General features: G+C 47.1%; 2 protein-coding genes across 10 annotated transcripts in view; one reads left to right on the forward strand and one right to left on the reverse strand.

Annotated features, from left to right (window-relative positions):
• The window catches only part of ARSG (arylsulfatase G), a 108,090-nt gene that overhangs the window by 3,371 nt on the left and 77,313 nt on the right, over positions 1–27,406 (forward strand). The gene's annotated exons all lie outside the window — the stretch shown is intronic.
• SLC16A6 (solute carrier family 16 member 6) lies at positions 1,628–20,022 on the reverse strand. 5 transcript variants are annotated; one of them, XM_053212193.1, is made up of 7 exons: positions 19,813–20,021; positions 12,898–13,136; positions 9,938–10,081; positions 7,776–7,904; positions 4,745–5,554; positions 3,579–3,869; positions 1,628–2,506 (listed from the first exon to the last, which is right to left on the reverse strand). In XM_053212193.1, exons 2-6 carry the CDS (start codon positions 13,127–13,129, stop codon positions 3,619–3,621), a joined length of 1,566 nt encoding a protein of 521 aa, XP_053068168.1. In that variant the 5' UTR covers positions 13,130–13,136; positions 19,813–20,021; the 3' UTR covers positions 1,628–2,506; positions 3,579–3,618. The 5 variants fall into 5 exon arrangements, with proteins under 5 accessions (XP_053068168.1, XP_053068172.1, XP_053068169.1 ...); XM_053212197.1 differs by lacking the exon at positions 7,776–7,904 and having other exon boundaries at positions 19,813–20,022; XM_053212194.1 differs by lacking the exon at positions 19,813–20,021 and having other exon boundaries at positions 12,898–13,261.

Consider the following 27,406-nt stretch of genomic DNA (forward strand, 5'->3'; position numbering starts at 1 on the left):
ATAGGATTGACCTTTTAGCACAGAACATGTCGGAATTGTCTTTAAATTGGTCGTTTCAAGCAATGCTCATAACCAAAGGCAATAGTATCTGAACTTTGAATCCCTATTAGTGAGTCTGATATCTGGGAGCTTTTTACAATAAGCATTCGTGATTATATCTGATTTAGGATATTTGAGAAAGAGTACAAAAATCTAAATGTAATGTAAATACCTCTGGGTGATTTGAATGGATAGCAGGCCATGGGAGCCCGGACTTAGGATCTATATTTTCTCCTCTGTTTCCGTATCACCAGGCATTAAGCCAAAGGAAAGGCAAGTAAATGCACAAAGGCTACATTACACATTATGGAAGTACAAAACTGATACCTTTGTTTAAAGGTTTGGAGCCACTGTATCCATTAAGGATACATTTGGAAGGATACATTAGGGATGCATTTGTCTGAAAGGAGACATGATCTTCATTCATTTTTACCTCTGAAATAATTTTACTTTTGGGGAGGGAAGCAGTCTTCATTTATACTGGACCGTTATTAAGTCGACAAGGTTAAAGCAGAATCTCTAATCCCAGGAAATGGAAACCTGTAATTAACATGCTATCAGCTGTTTGATCTTTCCTGTCTTTGGCACCCATGATCTAAAAGCCACTTTGACCACAGTGATCCTTTCCTGTCAGTCCCCACGTTCCTCTTCACTGACCATTCCAGTGTTGCGGATGCGAATGGGGCAGGGGGTCAGAGACCACAGTCGACGGGCCGAAATCCAGTCAGTCCCCTGCCTGTTTCTCTTTCCAGATCACAGGCTAATAGGGTTGGTTTTTATTTTTTACACTTCTATGGGGTTGAGGAAAAAAAATCAAAATAATACCTCATGATGTGTGAAAGTTTTCTGAGATTCAAATTTCAGGATCCATGCATAAGTTTTTATTCAAGCAGTCATGCTCATTCTTGTACATGTTGTCTGTGCTGCTTTCACAGTTCAAGCGCGGGGCTAAGTAGTTGTGACAGAACCCACCTGGCCCGCAAGGCCTTAAATATTTACTATCTGGCCCTTTACAGAAAAAGTTTGCTGATCCCTGGCACGGACGGTATGCTGTTTACTTAGGATAGCTCTTAGGACTGTTCCGTAACTGGATATAGATAGTCTCAACTATTTATTACTTTCAATAGGCTTTGCTCCTACTCTGTGGTGACCGAGATATCATCTCATTTATATATTTTTCATTAAGAAGTAATCAAGTCCCACAAACACTTCTTGGAAATGTTTAAATATCTCTAGCAGAGTTAAAAGATTCTGCAGAGGGGAGCCTGGGTGGCTCAGTCGGTTAAGCGGCCGACTTCGGCTCAGGTCATGATCTCGCGGTCCGTGAGTTCGAGCTCCGCGCCGGGCTCTGTGCTGACCGCTCAGAGCCTGGAGCCTGTTTCAGATTCTGTGTCTCCCTCTCTCTCTGACCCTCCCCCGTTCATGCTCTGTCTCAAAAATAAATAAACGTTAAAAAAAAAAAATTAAAAGATTCTGCAGCAAAGTGAAAAAAATTATTTATTTGGAGTGAATCTTCCTTGAGTTTTTATAACTTTAATTGGATCACACAATGAATGCTGATGAGTCCATTAAAAAAGGAATCTGTCTCTTTAAATAAAAAAAAAGCCATACATTTATTGCATATCTAGTAGAAATACCAGAATGTCACAAATACAGAACAGATCAGCAATCCTGCTTTAATTTTCTCCAAAACATTTAAAACCTTGATTATTGACATACTGAAATTGGCATACATTTTTTTTTCATGCAGTGAACAGAATGGCAGATTGCTCAGAAATCAGTTATAAATATTAAATTGTATTGAACATTCATAGTAAAAAATGTTGTAAAGTGCTGAAGTCATGTAAGTCTGCAAAACTGCCACAAAGCTCAAAGTCCTTTTCAAGCAGTGACAGAGATTTGCTTACATCCACCATTCCAGGTGTGTCTGTTTTCGACACTTTGTCATTTTTTCCCCCACCCCCCCAAAGTTTTACAGATTGTCCTATTTCTATGGCTGATAAAATGCTATACAAAATGTAGCAGGTGGTGATGAACTACGCCACTTTCATTTCAGTGCAGAGAAATATTCAAGCTTGTGTGTACCTGTAACCAAACTAGGCTTGTTATATTTTTTCCCCCTGAGTTGTCATAAATTAACAGTAAAGATGAATCAAAGAGCAGTGAGGGACCATCACCTGCAGAGTGAGATTCATTACATGTAAGTAAGCAGCCCCCCTGTGACTCTCACACCTGCCCTCTTTACGGAAAAATGGTAACATGAGAAATTCTATACATGTAGTGTGATTCCGAAAACAAACAAACAAACAAAAAAACCAAACCAACAATGACCAGTTGACCTGATAACTCTGGCAACTTAGAGCAATCAAGGTTTATGTAAGATGTAAATGGCGACTTGTAACGTACGATGGTAAAATACGAAGTCTCTGCTACCCCATGTGAAATACAGAAATGCTTCAACAGTTAGCTGTTGAAAGGAAGAAAAAAAAATCAGAAATGCTTCAACAATTCAGTGAAATAGAATTCCAATCAAAAGGAGATCCTCAAGTATTCTTAGGTGATAAAACAAATTATTTTAAGAAGCTAAGGCGATTTGCTATTCATTATTTTTTTTTCCCCTTTAACTAGCGCATGTGGCCTTTAATCAAATTGAAGAATCATTATAACCTGGCCCTTTGATGAGAGTAACTTTCCAAGAGGTCTGAGGCATTTCAAGGATTGCCAAAAGGAGGTAAAAATGATGCTTAGGTCTCAGATTTTACTTCTTTTGATTATTTTAATCATCCTAGAATAACTTAATAATAAATAGTGGATTAAATTAAAGATACTACAGTCACATATTTCGGAATAATTAAAAGCAACAGGAAACATATTTTTGAATGCCATTCTGTATATTCTGTGTTGAAATACTTCTGGTAATGACTGGCCATAGAAAGAAGTGGTAATCTTCACATTTATGAAGTTCAAGTTATATACATATATTTTAGAATTTGTTAGCCAAACGTTTGGTCTTAAACTATACTTCATTCCCATGGAATAGTTGAAAAACTGAGAAACCATGATTTGTTAATGGAGACCTCAGTGTTTTCCAAGGGGTTTTAAACAATTTGTTCCTATTTCTGAAAATGAGAAATTTGAAAGGTGATTTAAGATTTTTTTTTTTTTTTTTTTTTGTGGCTAATTTCATTTCAGCGATCTGGGCTGATGGCATTTTATAAGATCGTTGTTTATCACATGTGAGAGCTCTTAAAACCACTCTGGCGATTCACGTCACTGTCTTAAACTTGGAATGTGAGCCAAAGGGTCCTTCTTTGTATCTCTTATTGCTACTGAAGACAACCAGATTGATGTGTGGAAATTGCTGGGTTGTTTTTGTTTTGGCTTAAGAAACAAGCAAAAAGGAAAACTTACAAGGGAAAAAAAGAAAAGGATGTTGGTCGTGTTCACATACACATTCCCTTTAAGATGTCATTTGGAAAGTGCACAGAGCCGACAGCCCCCGTACCTCCCCGGGTCCCCCCCGCCCACCGTCCGCCCACCTCCCGGCCAACAGGGTGGCTGGCGTTACTGCAAAGCATGTCATACTGGCTCCATGGTCACGTGAACTTTATGCTCATTTTTCCCGAGGTCCATTTCGAGAAAGTCTTCGGGTATGTCCTGTAAAGCTTTCCCACGAGGATTCTCGGCCTGGGCCTCGCCTGCAGGATGACGCTGGCATGGTCCCTTTTTACAAGGTCTCACAAGCGCGAGGCACCCAGCAGCCACAGACGTGCCAGCTGCACACGAGTAGAAAGCTCTACTGTAAATCTTACTCTGGTCCACCAGCAGACCTGAGAGAAAGCATTCGTATCTGTTAGCAACATGGCCACAAACCCTCTCTCACCCAGAAGCTTCTCAGTGGCTTAGCCTTCTGTGTTCTAGCTGGGTTTTCGAAAGAAAAAAGGGTGTTGAAGGTATGAGTCTTCCCTAGACTGGGGAGAAGGGAGAAGTCAGACAAACGCACAGCTGAGACGGCTGGGTTGCTAGCTTGTTCTTCACGGGCTAATCTGTCCTCATGGAGCATACAACGCGGGACAGTTAGATGCATGCTTCTTGGAAAAGGAAACAGTGAGAAGAAAGAACTCTATTATTTTCACTTGAGTTCACTTTAGGGCTCTTTTAAGATGAGGCAAGATTTCTGTCCTAATAACTTCTGAGGACCTATTTCCGGGGCTAAGGTGTGAAACACACCCAAGTCCTTCCGCCAGGAAATATCGTGTAGTGATCAATTAAGTATTTGCAGAGTGAGTTCTGTGCTCAGTTTCCTCACACCCTTCCTAAGAAGGGCAGGTGACTTACAGAAGTCCTTTTGTGCTGTGGTTCCAAAAGTCAGAGGGTAACGAGTGAGGTTATACAGCGATGGGTACCCCTTGAGCATTTACAAGGCAAGATGGCAGCCAAAGGTTGGGGCAGCCTGGACTGCAGACGGAGCTTCTAATCCTGACTTGGTCACTCATTTACCATACGATTGTTGGCTTACATGCTTTGACCTTCAATTTCCTCCTATTTAAGTCAAGAGAGCTGGCTCAGGTAATCTCTAATCCTGTCAGCTCTGAAATTCTATGGACCATACAAAAACCAGTAGGTTTTAAGACTCTCACAAGAAGCCAGCACAACCCATAAGGGGATAGTAGACAAGGGTTCGGATTTCGTGTAGGTAAATTACCTGCAAGAGGTGGTCCCGCCAGTCCTGATATGCTCTGAATGAAGACATAGGCTCCCGCCGCAGAAGACATCTTCTCGATCCCCACGACGTCGTCTTCGGCAAGCAGTGGAATGTGGGTACCCCCTACCGTTCCAACCATGAACCCAAAAAATATGCTGCATGACATCAGACCCCAGAATTCAGTAGCGAAAGTAAAGGCAAACAGAGACACAGTCAATAAGATGACGCAGATGAGCTCAATGTAGATCTTCCGGATGGGCTCTCTGTTGAAGATGCAGCCGGCCCCGATCCTTCCAAAAACTTCAGCAATCGCCATGGTGGACAATAAGAAGGCAGCGCGGTCCTGTTCGATGCCTAGACTAATGGCCAAGGGAATGATGTACAAGGAAGGTGCGAAGAATCCCAGGGTTGCAAAAAGACCGAACAACGCATAACAGATAAAACTTGTGTCTTTCAAGATGGAGAAGTCCAGTAGAGGGGCTTTCTTATCGCTCTGCTTGGAGCTGGCCTTCACCAGCTGCACATTGGCCTTCGGCCCCAGTTCTATGTTGGCGTGACTAGGCACATTTTTTGGTGAGGTAGTTAATTCTACTCCTGAGTCAATGGAATCTATTGAGGTGCGTGTTTTCTCATTTTCGAGCATGCATTGCACTTCTTTCCGGTGTTCGTGTGCGGTTGCTTTCGGGGACCCCGGTCCTTTGATGATAATCGGTCTCAGCAATGCCCCGCAGACGACAATGTTCAGCTGCAGCAAGCCCACGAAGAGGAGACTGTATCTCCAGCCAATGTTGTCCTTCAGAGCCGTGATTGCTTGAAGAGGCGGGGGCGAAGAAGAAAGAAAAATCGAAGGTCAGAAAACAGACTCGAGGCCCAGGAGAAAATACCGAGCAGAAATAAGGGTTCCGGTTGAGTACTAACTTCGGTAAAAGTTAGGACTTGGCAGTTAGTACTTGGCAGGGTGAATGCGGTCCGCCTGTACTGTATCCTTCATTCTAGGCTTTGATGCTGTTCTGAACCGATCAGGGGAAGAAGTGCACAGGGATTATCAGATGCAAACCCAAACCTGTCAGCCTAGGTCCCCAGAAGAGCTTTGGAGGGTGCGTTTTGCCCGGTGGAGGCACGAGAAATGAAGTAAGCCGGTGACCTACTTCCAGGTTTTGGCGAACAGCAGCCTGCAGGCCAAGTCCAGCCCACTGCCTGTGTCTTTGATACTAAAGCTTGACTGGAATGTGGCCCCGCTCATTCGCCGATGTGGTATTCTGTAACCCACAGGGTGTGAGGGGTTCTGACAGATACTTCTAGTCCGCGAAAGCCTTAAGTATTTACCGGCTGGCCTTTAAAAGACAGAATTTCCTACGTCTGAGCTACATCGCTATGCATTCACTCATGCAGTCTTTGGTGGTCACGGATTAAGTAGAAAGATAAACGAAGCATCTGAGCTCACGGTGATCCCAGAATTCCACGATGACACAGTTCTACAGTTTCTATTCTGCAGACTGTCCTTTACTGTGTGAGTCCTGCTCCTTCCCGCCAGGAAAGCTGGGTCCCGGGCTGCTGACCAGGGGCAGGCTGGACACTGGAATGGGAGGTTGGTTGGGGGAGACAGCCGCAGGGGAGCCCCACAGCAACAACTGAATAATGCAGGCCCCCCGCAAGACCTTAAAGTATCTTCGTAATCATCCCAGAAAGGCTAAATGATATTCATTAGGATTTTATGATATTCTAATTCTTTGAGAGCAGACAGGTATGAAGACATGGGAAGCTGGTTATCCAGAAGATAGGCTGAGCAAGGCAGCCCCACATTCCGTGGGGGGGGGGGCGGGGGGGGGTGGTCCAGTTACTTTTGTAGCCTGTTTTCACACCTCTCGTTCCTCCCATTAATGTGGGAAACTTCAAACTGCAAGATATTTTAGGCTTGGGTATTTTGAGAAGCTTTATGCTCATCTGGCAAAAGTGGGTGCAATATTCCTCCCTCCATTTACCTTTTTTTTGTATATAAATATTTATTTTGAGGGGGAGAGAGAGAGAGGTAGAGCATGAGCAGGGAAGGGGCAGAGAGAGAGAGAGAGAGAATCTGAAGCGGGCTCTATGCCAATAGCACAGAGCCTGATGCGGGGCTCGAACTCACGAGCCATGATCTCATGACCTGAGCTAAAGTTGGATGCTTAACCGACTGAGCCACCCAGGTGCCCTTCCATTTGACATTTCTTGGGTGCCTACCAGGTAGCAGGGATTTTCTAGGGAACAAAGCCCAGATGCAGTTCCTACCCTCAGGTCATTCACAGACCACTGAGTCTCCCTGCAACATTAAGTGGACAGAAAAGCAGAAAGAATGACACCAGGGTGTGTGACTGCCCGCCCTTTGCTTAAATTCAACAATTAACATTTTCCCTGTCTCTCTGCCTTCCTATAGACCTATATGCACACACACATTTCATTTTTCTCAACTATGTGAAAAGCTTCAGTCACTAGGACACGTTACCCCTAGACACTTCTACATTAACTCCTTCGCTCAAAGTATAATCACAGACACATTCTTCAAGGAAACGGCAGAGTAAGAAACGAATCTGGGTCTCCGAGGTTAACCGTCTGTTGCTGGTTAGAGTGAAATTTACCTGCGGACACTGAGATAGCAAGTAAACTAGGGAGAAAAATTTTGCCGCGAGATTACCTACACACAGATAATAAAGCTAACTTTATCAGCACATTTTAAATCCACACTGAATATGGTTCTTTTGACAAAGGAAAGATAATAGTATGACCCGCCTCAAATTATTAAATTAGTTATTTTGGAATGGATGTTTCCAGCCTTCCCACTGAATGGGCGTCTTAACACCTGTTGACCTATTTAGGTCAACTCGGATTAGTATTAGAGCGGAGGGATTCCTAAAACGGGATGAGGGAGGACAGATTCTCAAACTGCGCTGCAGGAAAGAAGGCAAATACGGGTAGAGTCAGCCGACTGTTGGCCAGAAGAGCAGAGGGGCTTGCCCAGCCCGCATCCGTACATGGACCACGAGGGTCTGCCTACCTGGGGCGAAAGCGAACATAGCGAAACATTCTCCCGTGGAAGCAATTGCAGTGACCATGGAGCGCCTTTTGTCAAAGTACTGGGATAGAATGGTGACAGTTGGTAGAAAGCTAAAGCAGAATCCCAAACCTGAAAGAGAGCCAGAAAGAAGAGTGAGCATCACATACGATTGATTACAGAAGGGTGCAAAGATCTGGGATTATTGTGTTTTTTGAATTTTTTTATTTTTTATGGAAAAAAAATTTTTTTTTAAATGTTTACTTACTATTGAGAGACAGAGAGACACAGCATGAGCAGGGGAGGGGCAGAGAGAGAGGGAGTCACAGAATCCGAAGCAGGCTCCAGGCTCTGAGCTGTCAGTACAGAGCCCGACGCGAGGCTAGAGCTCACAAACTCCGAGATCATGACCTGAGCCAAAGTTGGATGCTTAACCGACTGAGACACCCAGGTGCCCCTGTTTTTAATATTTAATTTAATGTATGTATGTACATACGTATTTTTAGGAATTACTTAGGTTTTTTCTAATATTATGTGCCATGTCAAATAGACATTTTTGGTTTCCCCAGAGATTTTTGTGCCAGCAAATACTTTGGTCACGATGCATAACAATCTGAAAATAATACCAAAAAAGTTAACCACCAGACAATCGAACCTCTTGGAAATCCAAACAATACATTTCCTAAATGATTACTGGGTAAAAGAGGAAATAGAGGCTGCCTTTATAAACTATTTGGTGAGGGAGGGGTGTTTATTGTATAAATCGTAAGTTCTGGAAGCCAGTGAGTTTCATTCTGGAAAAAGGTGCTGTAGTAAAAACTAAAGTAAGATAAAATAAAAGGTTTCAGGGGTGCCTGAGTGGCTCAGCCAGTTAAGCGTACCATTCTTGGTTTCGGCTCAGGTCATGATCTCAGTAGTTCATGAGATAAAGCCCCAAGTCGGGCTCTGTGCTGGCAGTGCAGAGCCTGCTTGGGATATTCTCTTTCTCTCTCTCTCTCAAACAAAAAAAAAGGATTTCATTAGAGGTCTAGAAAAGTTGTAACAGTTCGGGGATGCCAGGGGTATAAAAACTGTTTCCTGTGGTTTTTTTCCCCCTATTTTTCAGCATTAAAAGAATTTATATAATTCACAATGCACAGACCACTATTGAATATAGTTCTTATATAAGACTTGTATTTAAAAGAAATAAATGGGGGCGCCTGGGTGGCTCAGTCGGTTGAGCGTCCGACTTCGGCTCAGGTCACGATCTCGCGGTCCGTGAGTTCGAGCCCCGTGTCGGGCTCTGGGCTGATGGCTCGGAGCCTGGAGCCTGCTTCCGATTCTGTGTCTCCCTCTCTCTCTGCCCCTCCCCCGTTCATGCTCTGTCTCTGTCTCAAAAATAAATAAACGTTAAAAAAAAAAATTAAAAAAAAAAAGAAAGAAATGAGCTTTGATAGGTGCAGAAATATATGAAAAGTTGTGCAAATCTTAACTAAATACATATAGCATCTGTTAAGCAATGTAGGGACTGCTTTTAATGTTTATTTTTGAGAGACAGAAAGAGAGACAGAGTGTGACCGGGGAGGGGCAGAGAGACGGGGAGACACAGAATCCGAAGCAGACTCCAGGCTCCGAGCTGTCAGCACAGAGCCCGACGCAGGGCTCGAACTCGCGAACCGCGAGATCATGACCTGAGCTGAAGTCAGATGCTTAACCGACTGAACCCTCCCAGGCGCCCCTGTAGGCACTCCTTTGAGAGGGAAAAACGTTTCCTCAGACCCCGAGACAAAGTTTACCATGCTTGCTTTCTCCCCTACAGCCCAGAAGTCTCAGACTCCCACTTTGGAAATACCCGCTAAGGAAATTCCCATCTTACTCGGTGAAAATGATGTCTTTGGGCTGCGAACTAATGCAAAAGAGAAGTTGTCTTTCTCATTGGTAAATATTAAAAAAGAAAAAAAAAAAAAAAAACAGTCAAAAACTCTTGGGCACTGAGAAGAGATTCCCGTATCCCCTGGAGTCTATCCAGCCCAGTTTAAAACCACCGATCTGGGGCACTATTAATTTTAAAGGAAAAAAAGAGAAAGAGAAACAAAGATACATGTTGGGTTGGACCCCCTCCTTCCCCTTCCTCGTTTTTCAAACGGAGTATTTGGAGGACTGTGGAGCCCAGGAGCAGCACTTACCGGATATGATGCCGATTGAAATGTACATGTGGTACAGCTTCCTGGAAAAGGAGGCGGTCACCATTCCCGTGCTGACAAGCAGGCCCCCTGCCACCACCACGAGACGGTGCCCAAAACGAGTGCTCAGGACCGCAGAGAGGGGAGCTGCAGCGAGAGACCATAATGCGACATTTCAATTCCCAGAGGCATGAACATTAGCCTTCTTAAGATTCCTTCTCAAGCCTTGAACGTGGAGAGATGATGTGCGATATATAATGCATTTCACACGATGGTTATATTTGTTCAAACGGGACAGTACATTCTTTGGGCTTCTTAACGAGAAAGCCAGAGTAATAGGATAAAACATATGGCTCTATTTTTAGATGAAAGCGACGTGGGCTCTCCATGAGCACCTATAAAGTTAGGTATGCATGTCATGTGTGCTATTCTGTGACAAAAATGGGTTTTCCTATGATGGCTTGAATCGTCTTCATTTTCTATACAGTCACTGCTTTGGATTCTTTTTTAGAAAGCTCCCTTTGGGGTCAGTTTCTAGCTCAGTTTCATTTGACTTTTCTGAAAATGATGTGAAAGTACAGCGAAGGCGCAGTTGAACACCCCACGAGGAGGCTAGCTAGGGGCGAGCGAATTCAGAGTGGCTGATGATCATTCACTCATTCGCTTAGGGTCTATACTCCATATCCTGCAGAACACTTAGGTCTGGCAGATCAGTTTCCTAGTGGTATGTTATTTAGGCCAACACTGATACTCACTTGAATATACCAAGAGAAGGGAACCATTGACAATTGGGTAAGAGAGCAATACAGAACATGCTGGATAGAGAAGCAAAAAACAAAACAAAAAAACCCCAAAACAAAACAAGAAGGACTAAATTTATTCCATTGGGGTGAGTCCATATATAACTCTTCTGTCAGTGGACTATAAACCAATATTGAATAGAGCTCATAACGAAACCACTCTCATCGCTGTTAGGTGGCCCATTGGTGCAAAGCATTAACTTGTATCATAATAGCATTTAGAAGAATGATCTTCTGGTATAATAGTATTAACGGGAAATTTCTTGTTGACTGTATCATTGTTTTTGATTATAAAAGAGCTCAAAGTGAAGCTCTGACATCTTTTTATTTAGAATGCCACCGGTAAAACTTTAGTTCGAATGCACTTACATTGTCTTGCTGAGTAAACTTTCCCCAATTAAAAAAGTAAATGTCTTGGGGCACCTGAGTGGCTCGGTCAATTAAGCGTCTGACTTCAGCTCAGGTCATGATCTCGCGGTTTGAGCCCCGCGTCGGGCTCTGTGCTGATAGCTCGGAGCCTGGAGCCTGCTTCAGATTCTGTGTCTCCCTCTCCCTGCCCTTTCCCCACTCATGCTCAGTCTCTCTCTGTCTCTCAAAAATGAATAAACGGTAAAAAAAATTTTTTTTGTAAAGTAAATGTCTTCATACTCATGAAGACATTCATATTTCATGAAGTAAATGACTTCAGCTGGAACTGGAGAGCTCCTCTGTGACGCTCCCAGGACACTGTACGAGGAGTAGTAAGAAATTCTTTACTCGATAGGAAAGAACCATGGAGCTGCCTCTTTAAGACATTATGTGGCTGAAAACTAACTACATTTAAAGACAGAAAAATTCAGAGATAATAGTTCCACTGTTAGGATACGAGGGTTAGGGAAGTGTAAGGTCAGCCCCATTAACTTTCTGAGGTGAGTTCAGTGGCCGTGTTTTCTTGGAAGCCCTTGCCGTGGCCCCTGATAGACAGACGGACCGTCCTGAGAATCAGGCCTGTAAGGGACCCAGAGACAAGTAGGACATTGAAAATTATACTCAAACATGGGAGTGCAAGCTGGTGCAGCCACTCTGGAAAACCGTATGGACCCAGCAACTGCACGACTAGGCATTTATCCACGGGATACAGGGGTGCTGTTTCGAAGGGACACATGCACCCCCACGTTTATAGCAGCACTGTTGACAATAGCCAAAGTATGGAAAGAGCCCAAATGTCCATCGATGGATGAATGAATAAAGAAGATGTGGTATATATATACAATGGAGTATTACTCGACAGTCAAAAAGAATGAAATCTTGCATTTGGATGGAACTGGAGAGTATTATGCTAAGTGAAATTAGTCAGAGAAAGACAAAAATCATGACTTCGCTCATATGAGGACTTTAAGATGAACATAAGGGAAGGGAAACAGAAATAATATAAAACAGGGAGGGGGACAAAACATAAGAGATTCTTATGTAGGGAGAACAAACAGAGGGTTACTGGAGGGGTTGTGGGAGGGGAGATGGGCTAAATGGGTAACGGCCACTAAGGATTCTACTCCTGAAATCATTGTTGCACTAGATGCTAACTAATTTGGATGTAAATTTTAAAAAATAAAAAAATAAGAAAAGTATACTCAAACCCCATTTTCTCAGAGGCACTCTGGTTAGCCAGTGAAATCCTTTAGGGAAGCAGCTGTCTGCATTCAGAGTGTCCCTCCTGGATAAGATTTGCAATTTTACATTATATCCTGATTGACATCCTCTTGCTCTTCACGCATCCACATTTACACGTCCCGACCTCTTTCCTAAGCATGCGTTTATGAGACCAAGGCTAGTACGGCAAGTACTTTTGCTGTTGCTTCTTCAGAAAATGACTACATAGGACAGGGCTTTACTGCGGGCCTCAAAGTAATCTCTCGTATCCTAAGACTATGCATACAGTAGGTTTCTAGTGCATGTGCGTATAAACTGAAGGCCATCAGGGCAGGCCGACGGGGCTCTCTCCTTCAGCGCCTCTTGTTACTCGCCATCCCCAAACCCCTGAAAACCCTGTTACTGAACTGAGGCTAGAAAGGGCCCATGGGCCATATGAGGAACGCATTGCCAATATGGTGAGTACATCATGTAGTTAAGCCAATGAAGAGCGGCACATGCTTCCATATCATTTAAACAGAAAGAGGTACCAACCTGTGAATGTTAAGACAAATACACATATTGATATGACCCACGAAATCCTGCTATTAGATTCATTAAAACTGTCCATTAAGTCATTGAAGAAGACGCCAAATGACTTGATGATGCCGTATGTAAAGACTTCAACGAAGAAAAAAGACACAGCCACCACCCAGCCCCATCCTCCGTCAGGCACTTGAGTATAAACATTGGCTCTGGAACAAAGCTGTGATGTCTTTTGGGTCATTCTTAATCTGAAATAAAAAGTAAAAAAAAAAAAAAATCAGACCAGCCAATAGCATGAGAGTTGATGATTCTGCTACTCTTTAGCAAACATAACAGATAAGGACTACTTACCACATTTCTTAGGGTGATGAATATTTGAACAATGTGCGGTTACTATAAAGTCTCTGGATAACAATTGCACACTTATTTAATTGTCACAGCTGGGAAGTCTTCCTTCCAGATTCTTTGGGAGCTCCAAAGACTTGTATTGTATACAGAGCCCCCAAAGAATCTGCAAGGAAGACTTCCCAGCTGTGATAATTAAATGGGGAAAAAAACAAGCAAAAGGGATCAGAACAGCATAGTTAGAGGCACCCTGAAGGATACAGAATGGCCACCAGACCGAGTATTGATGCTGACCTTGAACTTGAAGACAAGTTAGGTGTAAAGGAAGCGTGGGTTGATCATAATGTTGATCAGAAATGAAGCCTAGGAAAAGGGAGGCTAAGAGGCAAACACTGACAGTCCATCTAGCATCTTCCATAGGATAAATGTTTGTGGCATCCTATGTGTCTCTGGCTGATGCCCCCAGCCATTCAGATCATCAGCTACCTCTCCTTCTGATTATGATCTGGCATTTTCCATGCGGATGTACCTACACGAACAGAATATAACCATCGTGAGTAAGTTCTTCAAAGTTAACCACTACTTGATGTGTTAGCAATTGACACATACTCAGTGACCGAATAGAGCACTGAAAATTTGCAAGGCCTGGGCGGCCAGTGAACCTAGCCAAGTTGCCCTGACCTCAGTATGCTTTTGCATGTGAACTGCCACAATCATCAGAACAAGCAGACCTGTGCCTGTAACGCCACCAGTAAGGGGAAACACTATACGTAACATTGGAGGGAGGGGGGTTGACCTTGCGTCTTCCCCTCTGGGAAGTGTGCTTTCAGAGCCTCTGCAGTTACGCGCGCCTTGAGACGGTGATGTGTTTCTAGCCCAACCCAGAATTACTATCTGTAATAATGAGTCCGTGGCCTTAGAGCTCTTGAATTTAAGAATTCTCTACAATCATACAGTTGTGTACAGGTTGAATTTTCAGGATGCCCGGGGTCCTTCTCCTGGCCATTAGGTTGTCGTGTTCAAGTACTAAGGCAGGTTTCATTGATGTTGGAGGGCAGCTGAAAAATAACGGGACACAACCTCATCTCTCCGGCGGACTTGCCAATTTTTGGTGTTGGGATCTAACCACATTCTGAGTTGACTCTAAATCATAAAAAGCAGCACATCTGACCCAACTTAGTGTCCTTCATCCTATCGATGGTGCCATTCGCACTGTAGACTGGGACTCTAAAAGGACAGTATACGCACTCTTTGTCCTTCACTGTTAAATATTTGATTGAACGAAATAGGGCATAAGATGCTTAAAAAAGCTGATGCCCTCTGCAGCAAAGGCCTCTGCGTTTTGCTGTGTGTCAGTGCATCCTTTCTGAGAGCACATACAAAGGTGGGAAGGCCAGTTAAATGGATCAAGATGTAGGCTGGGCAGCGACAGAACAGCTTGGCATCAGCCTTCCCCAACAAGGAAAGCAGCTGATTTAAGACAGAAGCCGGGAGCCCTCCCGAAAATGAGGTTTTCACAACACCCCTCCTGCATCAGACTTTCAAAATCCACTCCCAAGGTGAGGCAGCTGGGGCAGGGGTGTGAAAACACTACTAGGCTGAAGGTCTAGAACCCCCCTCCCCCCACAAAAAGTACTTCCCAGTAATAGGGTCCATCTAGTATTTGGTGTTTATCCCTACAGAGAGGTGTTGGGGGAGAGGGAGAGGGAAGTGGTGGGAGCTCACAGCTTAGGTCCTTAGCGAACCCTTCCATTTCATCCCCCTACTGGGCTGTTGGTTTGGACTTTTCCTTGCGGAGCCCAAGACGCCTTTACTAGCCTAACTGGCTCCGTGTGTCCAGTACGATTAATCTCTTTGAAATGCTGCACTGTCATGACATTTTTCTGCTCAGCCTTTTTCAGTGGCTTTCCTCTTTCTGAGGGATACAACCCATGGATTAGCCTGGCTTTCCATGCCTTCATCGTTGGACCCCACCCTATCTTTGTAGCCTTCTTGCTTCCCGTTCTAAGACTTGACTCAGGCTGTGGTCCAAATGGACTCCTCCCTGCCCGCTAGTCTCTAACCACCTTGCCCGTGGCCAGGCCCTCTCCCCCGGCTCCAGGGACTGGTTGCCCCCCACTTTTACAGCTGGCACCTGTCAGACCCTGCTCCGTCAAATCTTCTCTCTTCCATAATGCTTCCTCTGACCAACTCACCCTGGGGGGTTCTCTTCTTGTGACAGGTATCACTTAGTAATGGGGTGTTGTTTATTTGTGTTTACCTTATTTGCTCATGGAAATAATAGGCTCATGGAAAACAAACCGTGGGGCCTTTCTCTCTTTGTACCTCCTTCTGCCTTCCTGCCCCCAGACCTTTCACACAGCTTGTATTTATTTTTTTCAACAAAGTACCTAGGAGGGGCCAGACCCTATGCTAGGCATCAGGGATACTACGGTGAAAGACAGAGGGATGGCCTCTGTCTCCATGGACTTAAAGTCCTTGTTGACGGTAATGATAGGAACCCTATGACTGAAATGCATAGTAAAACCACTTGGCCATGTCCTTCCAGAGTTCAGCACATTTCTGACAAGCAGTTAGACTAAGTGGCAATGAAGTCCAAGGACCTCTGGCATGACTGTTCTAACCCAGAAGGGTGCTCCTAAGATCTTAGGGCTCAGGACCCACCTGAATAAAGACTGGTCTAAGATTGATAAAGGCAAAAAAAAAAAATTGATAAAGTCCCCAAAGACTGAATTTCTTTCTAGCCTAAAGCCTCCACAGGGTCAAGAGACAGTCTTTTTGTTGGACTGTATTTAGGACAAGATTGTAGTTTTGGTATGAAGAGAAGATTACCTATCCATCGGCAGAAGACTCTGGTGATAGGTATCTATCTCACTCGTTCTTTGCATGTTATGATCTGTGGTTTGAACGTGCAAAATGGGTGCACTTTCCACCAACCGGTAGCCCGGAGTGGTGTTAGAATTATAGAATGTTAGGGAATTTAGAGCTCATTTGTCCGTCTCCTTGTAAAATCTTACTCATTTTTCTTTACAAAAGGTGGAATCAAACCGAAGAGAAGGCACTTGACCGAAACTGTTCAGAATCAAATCTGCTGTCTCCCAGCGTTGTCCCGCCCTATCAGCCTAAGGGACAGCATTTTAAAGGCCTGGAAGGGGCTGTTTTAGGCAGAGATTGGGAAGAATTTCTTTCAATGATAAGAGCGCTCTTGACCTCCCTATGTAAAGTTCCATAAACTGTGTCACCACTGAACTGTGTGACCTTGAGAAAGTCAAGTGCACCTCTCTGGGCCTGAGTTCCTCATTAGTCAAATGGCAAGGTTGGACTGGAGAATCTTTAAGGTTCCATTCAGCTTTACCAGTTTATACTGTGGTACTCAGCACCGAGTTCTATGAATCACCTGATTCCCCCTGGGCAAACCTGGTGGTCCAGGGAAAGCCGGGAGCTAGGAGGAAGGTGCAAATGCTAGATGGTTCTTGCAAATGTGGGTGAAATGTAGTTGGACACCGCTCAGATCTGATCTTTGGCAGCTGGTTGGAAGACAGCAGACTTGACTCTATGTCTATGTTCGATTCCTTTGGTTTTTTTTAAACTTTGCTTTACATCTGTGCTACTCTCCTGAAGCTAGATCCAAATAGAAGTTTCACCCGCACTGTTAGGGTTTTGGAGGACAGACGCTTTCTTAGTATTATTACTGGGGACATCATAAAGCAAAGATGACACCCCCAAACCCACCTCCTCCAAAGTGTATGCCTTTATCCTCCTAAAGCATCCCAAGTCCTGTTATATTTATCGTTGGAGAGAAGACCACAATATAGAATAACCTGGTTTCTAGAACATACTGGATGAGAACTTCTGTGTTCTGCATGTAGGATCACACAGGGCAGGCACCTACAAGGGCAGCCAGCAGCTCTTTCCAGACCCAGTGCCCGGCAGCACATCTGGCACCTAGTACGTGCTCAATAAAAGCTCCTTCGACAAAGTAGGAGTCTTGCCCTACTGCTGAAGCGGTGCCCTGCTCTATCCCTATGAGACCCAAGTGAGGACGTCCCTGCTTGCAGAATAAATCCCTTCCTGGCCTCCTTTCCTTATGTCCATTCATTCCGCAGGCCAACCGGCTTAAAAGTGTCCACCTCCACAAGGCTAGAAACAAAGGCCTGAATTTTGAACTCAGTTACTTAGAATCCTCTATCAATTCCAGGATACCAAATACCGCCTCGGTTTTATGGCGATGTGAACTGATCTTACGGGAAGGGACGCTGGTTTACTGTGTGGGGGTCTAACAGGTGAGGCAAGCTGAGTGGGTGAATCACTCTGCTCCTTGATTTGTGTTGTCAGCAGGTAAACAGAGTGTTGTCTTGATCTTTCCCTGCCCTAAGAGGCTACGGTTCTAGGACAGCCTTTGAGCCGGACTTGGTCCGAGTTAGACTTTCATCCTCCACTCTGGAGGCCCTTGGGCATTATTTGTTGAACGTCTGTCTACCATTAACTGGCTGCACAATCTTGGGGAAATCACTTAATCCCCAAATTTCATCATCTGTAAAGTAGGGACTAGCCACAGCAGACTTGAGGGTCCCAACTGTAAAGTTCTATAATGAACGGGGCTTCCTGGCAGCCGAGCCGCCTTCTCCCTGATGTTTTCCCAAAGGAAGTACAATGACAAAACACGCTGGGCAGGCTGAAATATTTCCTATGAGCATTTGGTTGTCTTCACCTTCAATAAATGAGGATTCTGCCAAGGTGTGGAAGTCTGCTATAGCTGGGAATTTCACTGTGATTTGATCTGTTGAGTAAAGGTTTGATTTGGGGCCATCAAGAATGCAAAATATTGGATTATTATAGACCGTCAGAGCATCAGTCCAGGGTCAGTTTAGAGCAAAGTTCAAAATGCAGGCTTTGGATGGAACGGTGATGGCTGCTGGTTAAAGCCAAGCAGGGCTAGGCTCTGTTCTTAAAGGCGTAGCCTGGAGAACAGTTTTTGACAAGCCGTTTCCCCCTCGCCGCCCCCCCCCCCCTTGTCAAAACCAGTCTGCATTCAGGTAAAGTTCATCTGAATTCTCTACTAAAAAAGTCCCAAACCTAACCTGGAGGTCTGCCTCAGCAGCTTTGAAATCACTGGATAAAACCAATTCACCCATTTTACAAGATCATGATGTTGAAATCTGAACCCCTAGTTTAAGTGTCCTCCTCAGGGGTTCCACTGAGAAAAAGTCCAGTTTTTGGAAACCACACAGTTAGTGGTACTCATTAAGGCAGAAGGCGCTTTTCCACTTGGCTGCATTGTTTATTTATGAACTGGAACTCTCTATCTTGGCTACCCTTCCCTTAATTATGAGAAGAGGTATTTCTTTATCCCTGGGGCAGGATGTATCGTTGACCCCCCCAAAATGCCGCGTAATGGTGCTTGGGACATGGGAAGAAGCCTCACTCAGAAATCTCAGCAGAAACACATGGATTTTTTTGCAGAGAAGACACTCATGTTCGTAGGATTTGCAAAACAGATTAACTGAGAAATCTCATTCTCGGGGTAGAAACCATCTCCTTCAAGAAGGAGCCCGCACGGAGTGTCTAACTGTGCAAACAAAACCAGCTTCCAGGTTGTCAAGTTGTAATGCTCCTTCCCCAGTTGGCTCCGGGGAGCTTAGTCTCTTAAGGCTAATGCCCCCTGCGTCTGGTGACATTTTACATGCCACCGAACAAACTTCTATCACCTGTCTGCTGGGGGGGACGGTGGGGATTTAATTTAAAAAAAAAAAAGTAAAAAAAGAAAAGGCAAAAAAAAAAAAAAAAAAAACAACAACAACCCCAGAAGGAAATAACCCATTTCCTCTGCAAAATCATCCTCCGCCACTACGGAACTGCTCAGCCACACGGGCGCTTTCCTGCGGCTGGTAGCCGCAACCGGGAACCTTGGAAGTTGAGCGGGACCAGCCGTCAGGCGCTGACAGCTCGGACGGTCAAGGTGTAGGACCCGCGCGCTCTGCCTTCCCAATGCGGGGTCACGTTGGCTGCCCCGGCAGTGTGTGTCGGCTTGGGGGGGGTGCGGGGGGGACAGGGATTCCCATGTGCCCTGGCGCTGCCTCAGTGGCCGGCCTGCGCGCGCGCGCGCGCGAGCCTGGGGAAGCTACCTCTGACATTTCGCTCCTGTGACGCGCGGGCAACTTCATGCGGAAAATCCACGCAGGGGTGAGCGGGCGCCCCCGACTCGCTCGATGGCCTGAAGCCCCCAATCCGGGACGGGACGGGACGGGGCGGGGGGGCCCTCAAAACCAATCCTGCCTCTAGCTGTTTTCCGGACCCCAACTGCCAGCCAGGGCCACGGACAGTCAACTCTCAGCTGCCCACACTGGCTTAGAGCGCGTCATCCTGGTGGCCCTGGGCATTCCCAACTGTCAGAGAATATTTTTCAGAATAACGTCTCCAAAATGTTAAGATGTTAAGTGGTCTCCTCCCGCCGTCCTGCCCACCCCACACACCACCAGCCCCCCCCCAAAAAAAAAGCTCCCAACACAGATTAAAAAAAAAAAACAACCCACCCCACAATCAAACTTTTAAACATGTAAAATAATAAAACCAACTCACCAAGTTAGAAGGGAAGAGAATAAACCCCAAAAGGCTCCCAATAAGGCGGAGGCTTGGCCTCCCCCTCCTTATAAGCCGCTCGGTAACATGAGAAAGGTTTAACCCCTTAGGGCGTGGGCCCGAGCCTACCGCAAACTGGCTCCGGCGGGTGAGCACCGGGCGCCCGGCCCGCAGCGCCCCGGCCCCGGCCCCCCACCCACGGCCGCGCCTCGGGCACCCCGGCCACACCCTCCCCCCGCCCCCCACCCCGGCCGCCTGCGCCCGGGCCCTGCGTGCGGCTGCCCGCGCCCCGGCCCCGCGTCGCTGCCTATCCCTTATCCTATACCGGCTGCAGCCGGTCTCCGCCGGCCTCGGGGGCGCGCCGCCGCCGACCATGTGCTGCGAGCGCCGAGCGCCGCCAAGGAGGGGGCCGGACTGGCGCGCGCGCGCCGGCCCACGTGGACCGGGGCCGCGCCGGGCGCGCGCCCGCCCCGGGCCCGGGCTGGGGGTCACGGAAGGTAACGGCGTCGCCGTCTGGTGCCAACGGCGGGGTCCCGCGGGGCCGCCCCCGCCCCTGCCGCCGGGGTCCTTGGCACGCCACCCCGCTCCCCCCACCCGACCCGGGCGCGGCCGTGCGCGCCTGCCCGACCGGACCCCGGCGCTTTGCTGCACCGCAAGCGGGGAGCGCGGGCGTGCTCGGGGCGCCTGCACCTCTCCTCCGGCACCCCCGGCCGGGCGCGCGCGCGGGGCCCCAGGGCCGCTTCCCTTCCCTCAGTCCCCCCCCCCCCGAGCGCCCACCGCCGAGTACCCCCGGAGGATTTGGGGATTGGCTGGGGGCGATTGGGGGTACGGGGGCTAAACCCGCGCGGCGCTCGCGGCTGCGGCGGCTCCGCGCCAGCCCGGAGCAGAACAGGTTCCTTCCAGTTTGGGTGTGAGCTGCGCGCGCGGCGCCGCGCACCCCGAGTTCCTCCTCCAGCGCCCACTTCCCCCAGTTTCGTCAACTTGCGCACGGTTCTCCTTGGGGGGGGGGGGGGGGAGGGAGGGAGGGAGTGCCGCAGTGGGCCCCAGAGAGCTAGCGGCCCGGCTGCTACGAGTGCCTAGCTTTCCCCCTTTTGCAGCAGTAGCGGCGGCGGCAGCAGCAGCAGCAACAGCGCCAACAGCATCCGCGTTGCGCGAAAGGGATGTGAGCAGCCGGGCTGAGTCAGCATCCCCGGGTCGGGGCGCGCGCGCATCCTCCCGGCCAGGCGGCTGGCGACGTGCACACAGGTGCATGGCCGCCTAATCCGCTGGGAGCCCCCGGTACGGCAGGGACCCGGGCGTTTAGGGAGTACGTGCCCCTCATCCCGAAGTCCCCAACCCCAAGGTCACTGCGAACTCAGCAGATGATGCCCGGGAAACCAGTTATGGGGACAAAGCAGTGTGTCGTATCCCAGGCATTTCGGAGTGCGCGGGGGCGCCGACTTGGCTTCCTGGTCTGCACCTCACTTACCAGGGCTGATTGGAGACCTGCTCGGAAGCAAAGGCCTTATTCTCTGCATTTCCCTGCCGACTTTGGTACGGGCTGCTTCCTCCTTTTGGGGTTCGAGAATGTGGTTCTGATGTCAGAAACTCAAGAGAGCCTACTTTGGGGGCGCGTGCACGCGGGGTCGCCACCGGGAGGAGTCAGCGATTTGAGTTTTAGTAAAAATCCGTTTGCAGTGGGTGCCTGATTTCTCTCCTGGTTTGGGGATAGGGTCGACTGCGTTAAATGCCATTCTGTACCGGTACAAGGTCTGGCGTGGGGTAGGTGGGGAGCAGGTGTGTTCCTGTGAAGCGCCCTGTTTTGGCCAGTAATGCACAGCCAGGGGCAACTGATTCGCTTCGCAACCTTGTGGGACAGTAACTTAACTTCTAGGGGCGTCAATTTCTCGAATCTATAAAATGGGGTCAATAGTGGTATTCCCAGGATTGAACGGTTTAATTTATGATTCCTGTGAAGTGTGGATCAAAGTGACTGACATATGGTGAGCCCTCAGTACCCGTTATTATTATTGTTATTATTTATGGCTTACCGAGTATGATGGCTGACTCCAGTATACCAAGCCATCTGTTTGTCGAGTTGTTCAAAGAATCCACACGTGATGATGTTCAAAACTGATTTTAATCACTAAAACGAACATTTTAACCACTAAAATGTAATGTGCTTACAGTGTGTTAGGACCTGTCACTGTTTTTAATATGGAACTGTCATATTCACTATGGCACAGCATCTACTGTATTGGGTCTTGGGAACCTATGGAGGTAGCCCATTATTTATTACCGAGTGGTTCTAATCAAGTCCAGAAAGTTCCCGGTGCTTCAGTTTCTTGATTTAAAACATTAGGCAATGGGATTCTCTCTCCCTCTTTCTCTCTCTGTCCATCCCCCACTCGCTCTGAGAGAGAGAGAGAGAGCACAAGTGAGGGAGGGACAGAGAGAGACGTAGAGACGTAGGCTCAAACTCATGAGCCATGAGATCATGAGCTGAGCCAAAGTCGGACTCTTAACCAACTGGGCCACACAGGTGCCCCTCAAAATAAATAAAATTTTAAAAATAGGTTAAAATATTAGGCAAATCATACCAAAAGCTCTAGTTATGAATGAATGACCGAGAAACTCACATCTGAGTATTTGACCAGAGTGAACGCACTGGCTGTTGGAGAGGCGTAACTACAATGATAACAATCACAACAACAATAATACATTACTATTATTTTACTAATATTAGTTAGACCTGTTGTCAATTTTCTCGTATGTTTGCTTTGTTCCCAGCACTGTATTAAGTGCCACACCTGTGATCTAACTTTAACCCATCAGTAACATTCTGCAGTTGATCCTTACCATCCCCATTTTACAGATGAGGAAAGTTGAGGCACACAGCACTGGAGGGATTCACCCGAGGTTTCACAATATAGGCACACACTGGCCCTTTTCTGCAACTAAAGCTCACCGGAGACGATACTTTGCCACCTGCATTTGGGTAACAGAGAAGGGGAGCTGGAAACCCAATCTCTGCCCAGTCTTGCCAGCCACAAACCAATGACTTTTGCATGCCCTGGTTAGAGGCTGGCTTCACCTTGTTCCCTTTCCTAGTGAGACCAAGCGTGAAAACCCTTGCTTTTTTTTTCCCCCTCACTCTTCCAGGGATAGCAGAGAGAGGGAAAGCACAGCATTGCCATGCTAATCAACCCCCCCCAAACAAAACTAACTCTGTTTGGTTCTAAATACAAACAAAAGAACCCTTGGAGTCTGGAGTACAGAACCAGAAAAATCAGGATATTAAGTTAAGGGTTCAGCTCCCCTTTTAGCCTCTTCTGTTGTGTCTGCTGTAAGCCAAGGAGCAGCAGAGCCCCTCCGGTCCTTCATTTACAGTGGGCAAGGCTGTGATGATGCCCTTTAAAAAGTCCCTCAACATCTTCTGGGGGAAATAAATTGGCTCCTGAGCCTATCCTCTGTGCTCTCTCTTGCTAGCCATCTTGCTCCGGGTCATTTGCATGAGAACAGATTCCTTTGTGCAGAGTTGGCCAGCCTGTTCTCCGTCTACGTTCGTAGCCCTTCTACTCTTCACGTTGGGTTGCTAGGCAGATATGACCCTGGCTTGCAAATAAGCTCACTGCATTTACCAGCCCGTGAGAACTTAAACTTGGGTAAGGAGATTGAAAGGAATCTTGTCTGGAGCTCAGAGAGGATTCGAGGGGGCTTCTGTGGGAGGTCTTGGTCGCCCGTCCATCCACTGTCTCTCTTCCTGTCTCTGCACCACCACCCCATTATCTCACCCGAGGGCCTGTGCTGGCTGGCGGGGGGGGGGGGGGAACCCCCTGTGTAATTTGACAGAAGCAAATTCTTGCTTTAAAACTTGACTGCTCCTCCAGACGGCAGAGAACCCCAGAGAAACTTCCTTGGAGGAACTCCAGCTAGATGTGTTGGGTTCATCTGGTGGTTTGTGGAGCCTCCCCCCACCTCACATCTAATGGTTTGAAGGCGAGGCAGGGCCCCGCTAATGGGAATGTGGGCTCCTGAGGGGGTTTGAAGATTTGCCAAGGGGCCTGAGGCACGGACGGTTTTGCTGCAATCAGCTTCAGAACATGAGCTCTTTCCTAAAGCCCATTTGTGTGAGAACCCACTGTGGGGCAGGCCTGGTGCTCCGTTAGCCTTGCACGGCTGACTTCTCCTTCGTAACCAGAGCCAGGATCCCACTAGGGTGCACTTTTCCAGCTGAAAACGGCTCTGCGGTGAATATTGAAATACTGTGTCAGGGAGGCCTCTTTCGTCAAGTCAATATGTCCCATCCCCCAGTCCATCTCATAAAGATGCTTTTGCAGTAGTAATAACTTGTCCAAATGCACAATGTTTTTTCTTTGATTATAAATGATCACTTATAGGAGTAATTATGATCATCATTCGACCCAAAAGGGATTTTTTTTTTTTACACTTGAGGCATAAAACACAAAATTTCAATTTATACCCAAAGTCTGTATTCAGAGACATAGGATAAGGTGATTAAGTACTTTTGAATCTATAAGTATATTGTGTTGATGTAGAATGAAAATACAGTTTTGAAAAAAAAAGGAAAAAAGAAATGATAGAAAGTTTCTGACCTCATGAGAAATGTTCTCATGTATTTTTGTAATTTTTAAAGAAGTTTATTTATTTTGAGAGAGAGAGAGAAAGAGAGAGGATTCCAAGCAGGTCCATGCAGAGCCCGACGTGGGGCTCGAACTCACGAAACTGTGAGATCACGACCTGAACCAAAATCAAGAGTCAGACACTTAACCAAGGCACCGAGGTGCCTCATCAACTCATGTAATTTTTAAATGAATGGTGATGGTTTTCAGATGACTCTGACGTTTATATTACACTGGATACAGTTAAAAAGAGTGGTTTAAAATAGTTTTACTGTAAAAGTCAACATTTACAGATACAACTGAAACAATATCTTTTGCAGCTACGATGAAACATTGGACGGAATTTAAAAACTGCACGAGGTTGGTATGGACTGAAAGTGTGTGGGCCCCTTATGCCCCCCGCCCCCGCTAAATTCATATATTGAAGCCCTAACTTCCAATGCGATGGTTTTTAGAGATGGGCCTTTGGGAGGAATTAGGTTTAGACGGGGACTTGACGGTGGGGCCTTCAAAGAGGGAGAGAGAAAGGCCTTGGGAGGACACGGAGAGAAGGCAGCTGTCTGCAAACCAGGAAGAGAGCCCTAACCCCACCTTGTTGGCATCTTGATCCCAGGCTGCCAGCCCCTAGAACTATGAGAAAATGAATTTCTACGGTTTAAGCCACGCAGTCTGTGGTATTTTGTTATGGTGGCCCAAGCTGACTGATACGGAGGGGATTTATTGTTTTCCAAATTCTCTTAGAGGTTACCCAAGCAAAAGAATTTGCAGGCCACTGAGTATGATCTATGTTCGTAGGAGCACAAGGAGGATGTGGTCCCTGCCCTCATGGGTAAGTTCTCCCCGAAGAGATAGAACAAACCCGAGAGTCACCACAGCGAGCCCTGGGAGGCCAGGTAGGGGCTGTATAGTTGAGAAGTACAAATGTAAAAATGCACGTGGGTGTGGGCTCTGGAGCCTGACCTTGAACCCCAGCTCTGTTCTCACTAGTGGTGTCACCTTACTGGGGCAAATTACTTAACCTCAGTCTACCTCAGACTGCTTATCTGTGAAGGGGGATAACAGTACTCGCTGCATAGGGCGGTCACGTGGGGGGCTTAGTGCTGTGGAGCTAGGTTAACTGAGTTAACATGTGTAAGGGGCTTAGCAGCTTAGTGCTGTGCTTGGCTCACGATGGGTTTCCCTGACTCTTGGTGGGAGACCAGAGAGGCCTAGAACCAGGAAAGACCTTACAAGGACTGGCAAGGGGGGAGGGAGGAGGAAGGATAAACAGCAGGAGGTGCTGGGTTTGAGGATGGGAAGGTCACCTCCCCACCTTTGCCTCTGGTGATCTGGCCTCTATCGCGGTTACCATTTAGTGCCTCGTTGATGATGTATCCCTGGGTGCGTCTCTTTAGCTCTGGAGTGAATTTTACCTGATTTCAACACTGATATTCATCCCTAGACTTCTCAGTCTTGATAGTTTATGGGTCCTGTAGTTTTGTCATCCTCTCAAAACTCTCTCAAGCCTGTTGCAAGAGTACTGAACCCAAAACAGAAAGTCAGAATTGCCAGAGCAAAGTGATTTTCATCCCATTGCTTTCAGGAATAAATCTATGTCCTGTCAAAAGTTGAAGACACAGATGTGGGTCACGAAATCTAATCGGCCATGCTGGAAAGCGTGTAGGACCCCTGGGTTTGGCCCCGATTAAATCAGGCTTTCTGTGCACAGTTGTTGAGGTGCCCCACCCATCATGTCGCTCAAGGCCAAGGAATAAAAACCTGCTTCTCCTGCTATGTTTCTGGCCTAAAGGGAGATGCTGGCTCTCCCCCCTTCTTGTCTAAACATGCTCAGCCTGTCCTGCTGCTCTCTGGAACAATATGCAGTGTTAAGCTTTGATTTTAACCCTTTCGGAGCAGTGCATCTGGTCATTTCCAGATGGCTAGGGGGTCGGGGACGGTGCATGGAAGCTGGAAGGCTGGTCTAGGCTGTGTTATGAACAGGGGGCCAGGAGGGGACCCTGGCCGTGGTTGTGGTCGGTGGAGGGTTCTGGCCCTCCTTAGGGGAGCCCACATGCTTAGCCGGGGTCCATGGTGGGACTGGGGACGGGGAGCGTCCATCCCACCTTCCCCCGGCCACTGGCTCTCCATCCAGGCAGCCTCTGCTCATTACAGCCTACGCACGAGCCCTGATGAATGCAGTTGTTTCCTGGGCCACAGAACCACACCCCAGAGAATGTGGTCCCTCCTCTCCGAGTGTTTACTGTCTAGTTCAGAAGACAGGACACGTGTGATTGTTACCTAAAGCAGGATTTCAACAAGTGCGCTTTTATGAGGGAGGACCTCAGAGGAAGGGGAACTCAGAAAGGCCATGTGAGGTTAGGGAAGTGAAGAGACAGGGCTGAGCTCTGCGGGCGGGACAGAGCAGGCTTGGCCACAGTCGGATCCTGTGAGGTGCATTCATCCGGCCAGTATTGATCGGAACTCCCTCCGGGCGAGGTACCAGGATCATGCAGTGCGTAAAATACATAGATATTCCTGCCCTTGTGTGCCTTACAGTCTAGACCTATGCACAGACTTACGGCTTTTCTTGCCGGAGCCCCAAGCCAAGGGCCTGGGGCAAATCATTCTTGTGGATGTTTCTGATTTTAACATGTAACTCACACTTGCCAACTTGCAGTTGGCATCCAAGGGGAGATTTCCCTCACATCCACTCTGCATCTCAACTTGGCCTCATACTGTTTAAACTGTCTAAAACCAGATTGGCTGCTAGGTAGGGTGTTCCAAAGGCCGTGACAACTGTCACCAGAGTCTGCCCAGGCAGAGGGACCTAACTCATAGCCAAAATGGCACAGACAACCAGCCGTGCAACTGTGTGACAAGGAACCGGAGTTTGGAGCTTCGAGTTCACAAACCAGACGGACTCTTCGCTTTTCCCTTTGGCGTGGTTTGTGACCGTGGTGTTTGTGGCTCCAGGATCTACCCCCAGAGAATGC

The sequence above is a fragment of the Acinonyx jubatus genome, chromosome E1 (genome assembly GCF_027475565.1).
Source record: "Acinonyx jubatus isolate Ajub_Pintada_27869175 chromosome E1, VMU_Ajub_asm_v1.0, whole genome shotgun sequence".
NCBI lineage: Eukaryota > Metazoa > Chordata > Mammalia > Carnivora > Felidae > Acinonyx > Acinonyx jubatus.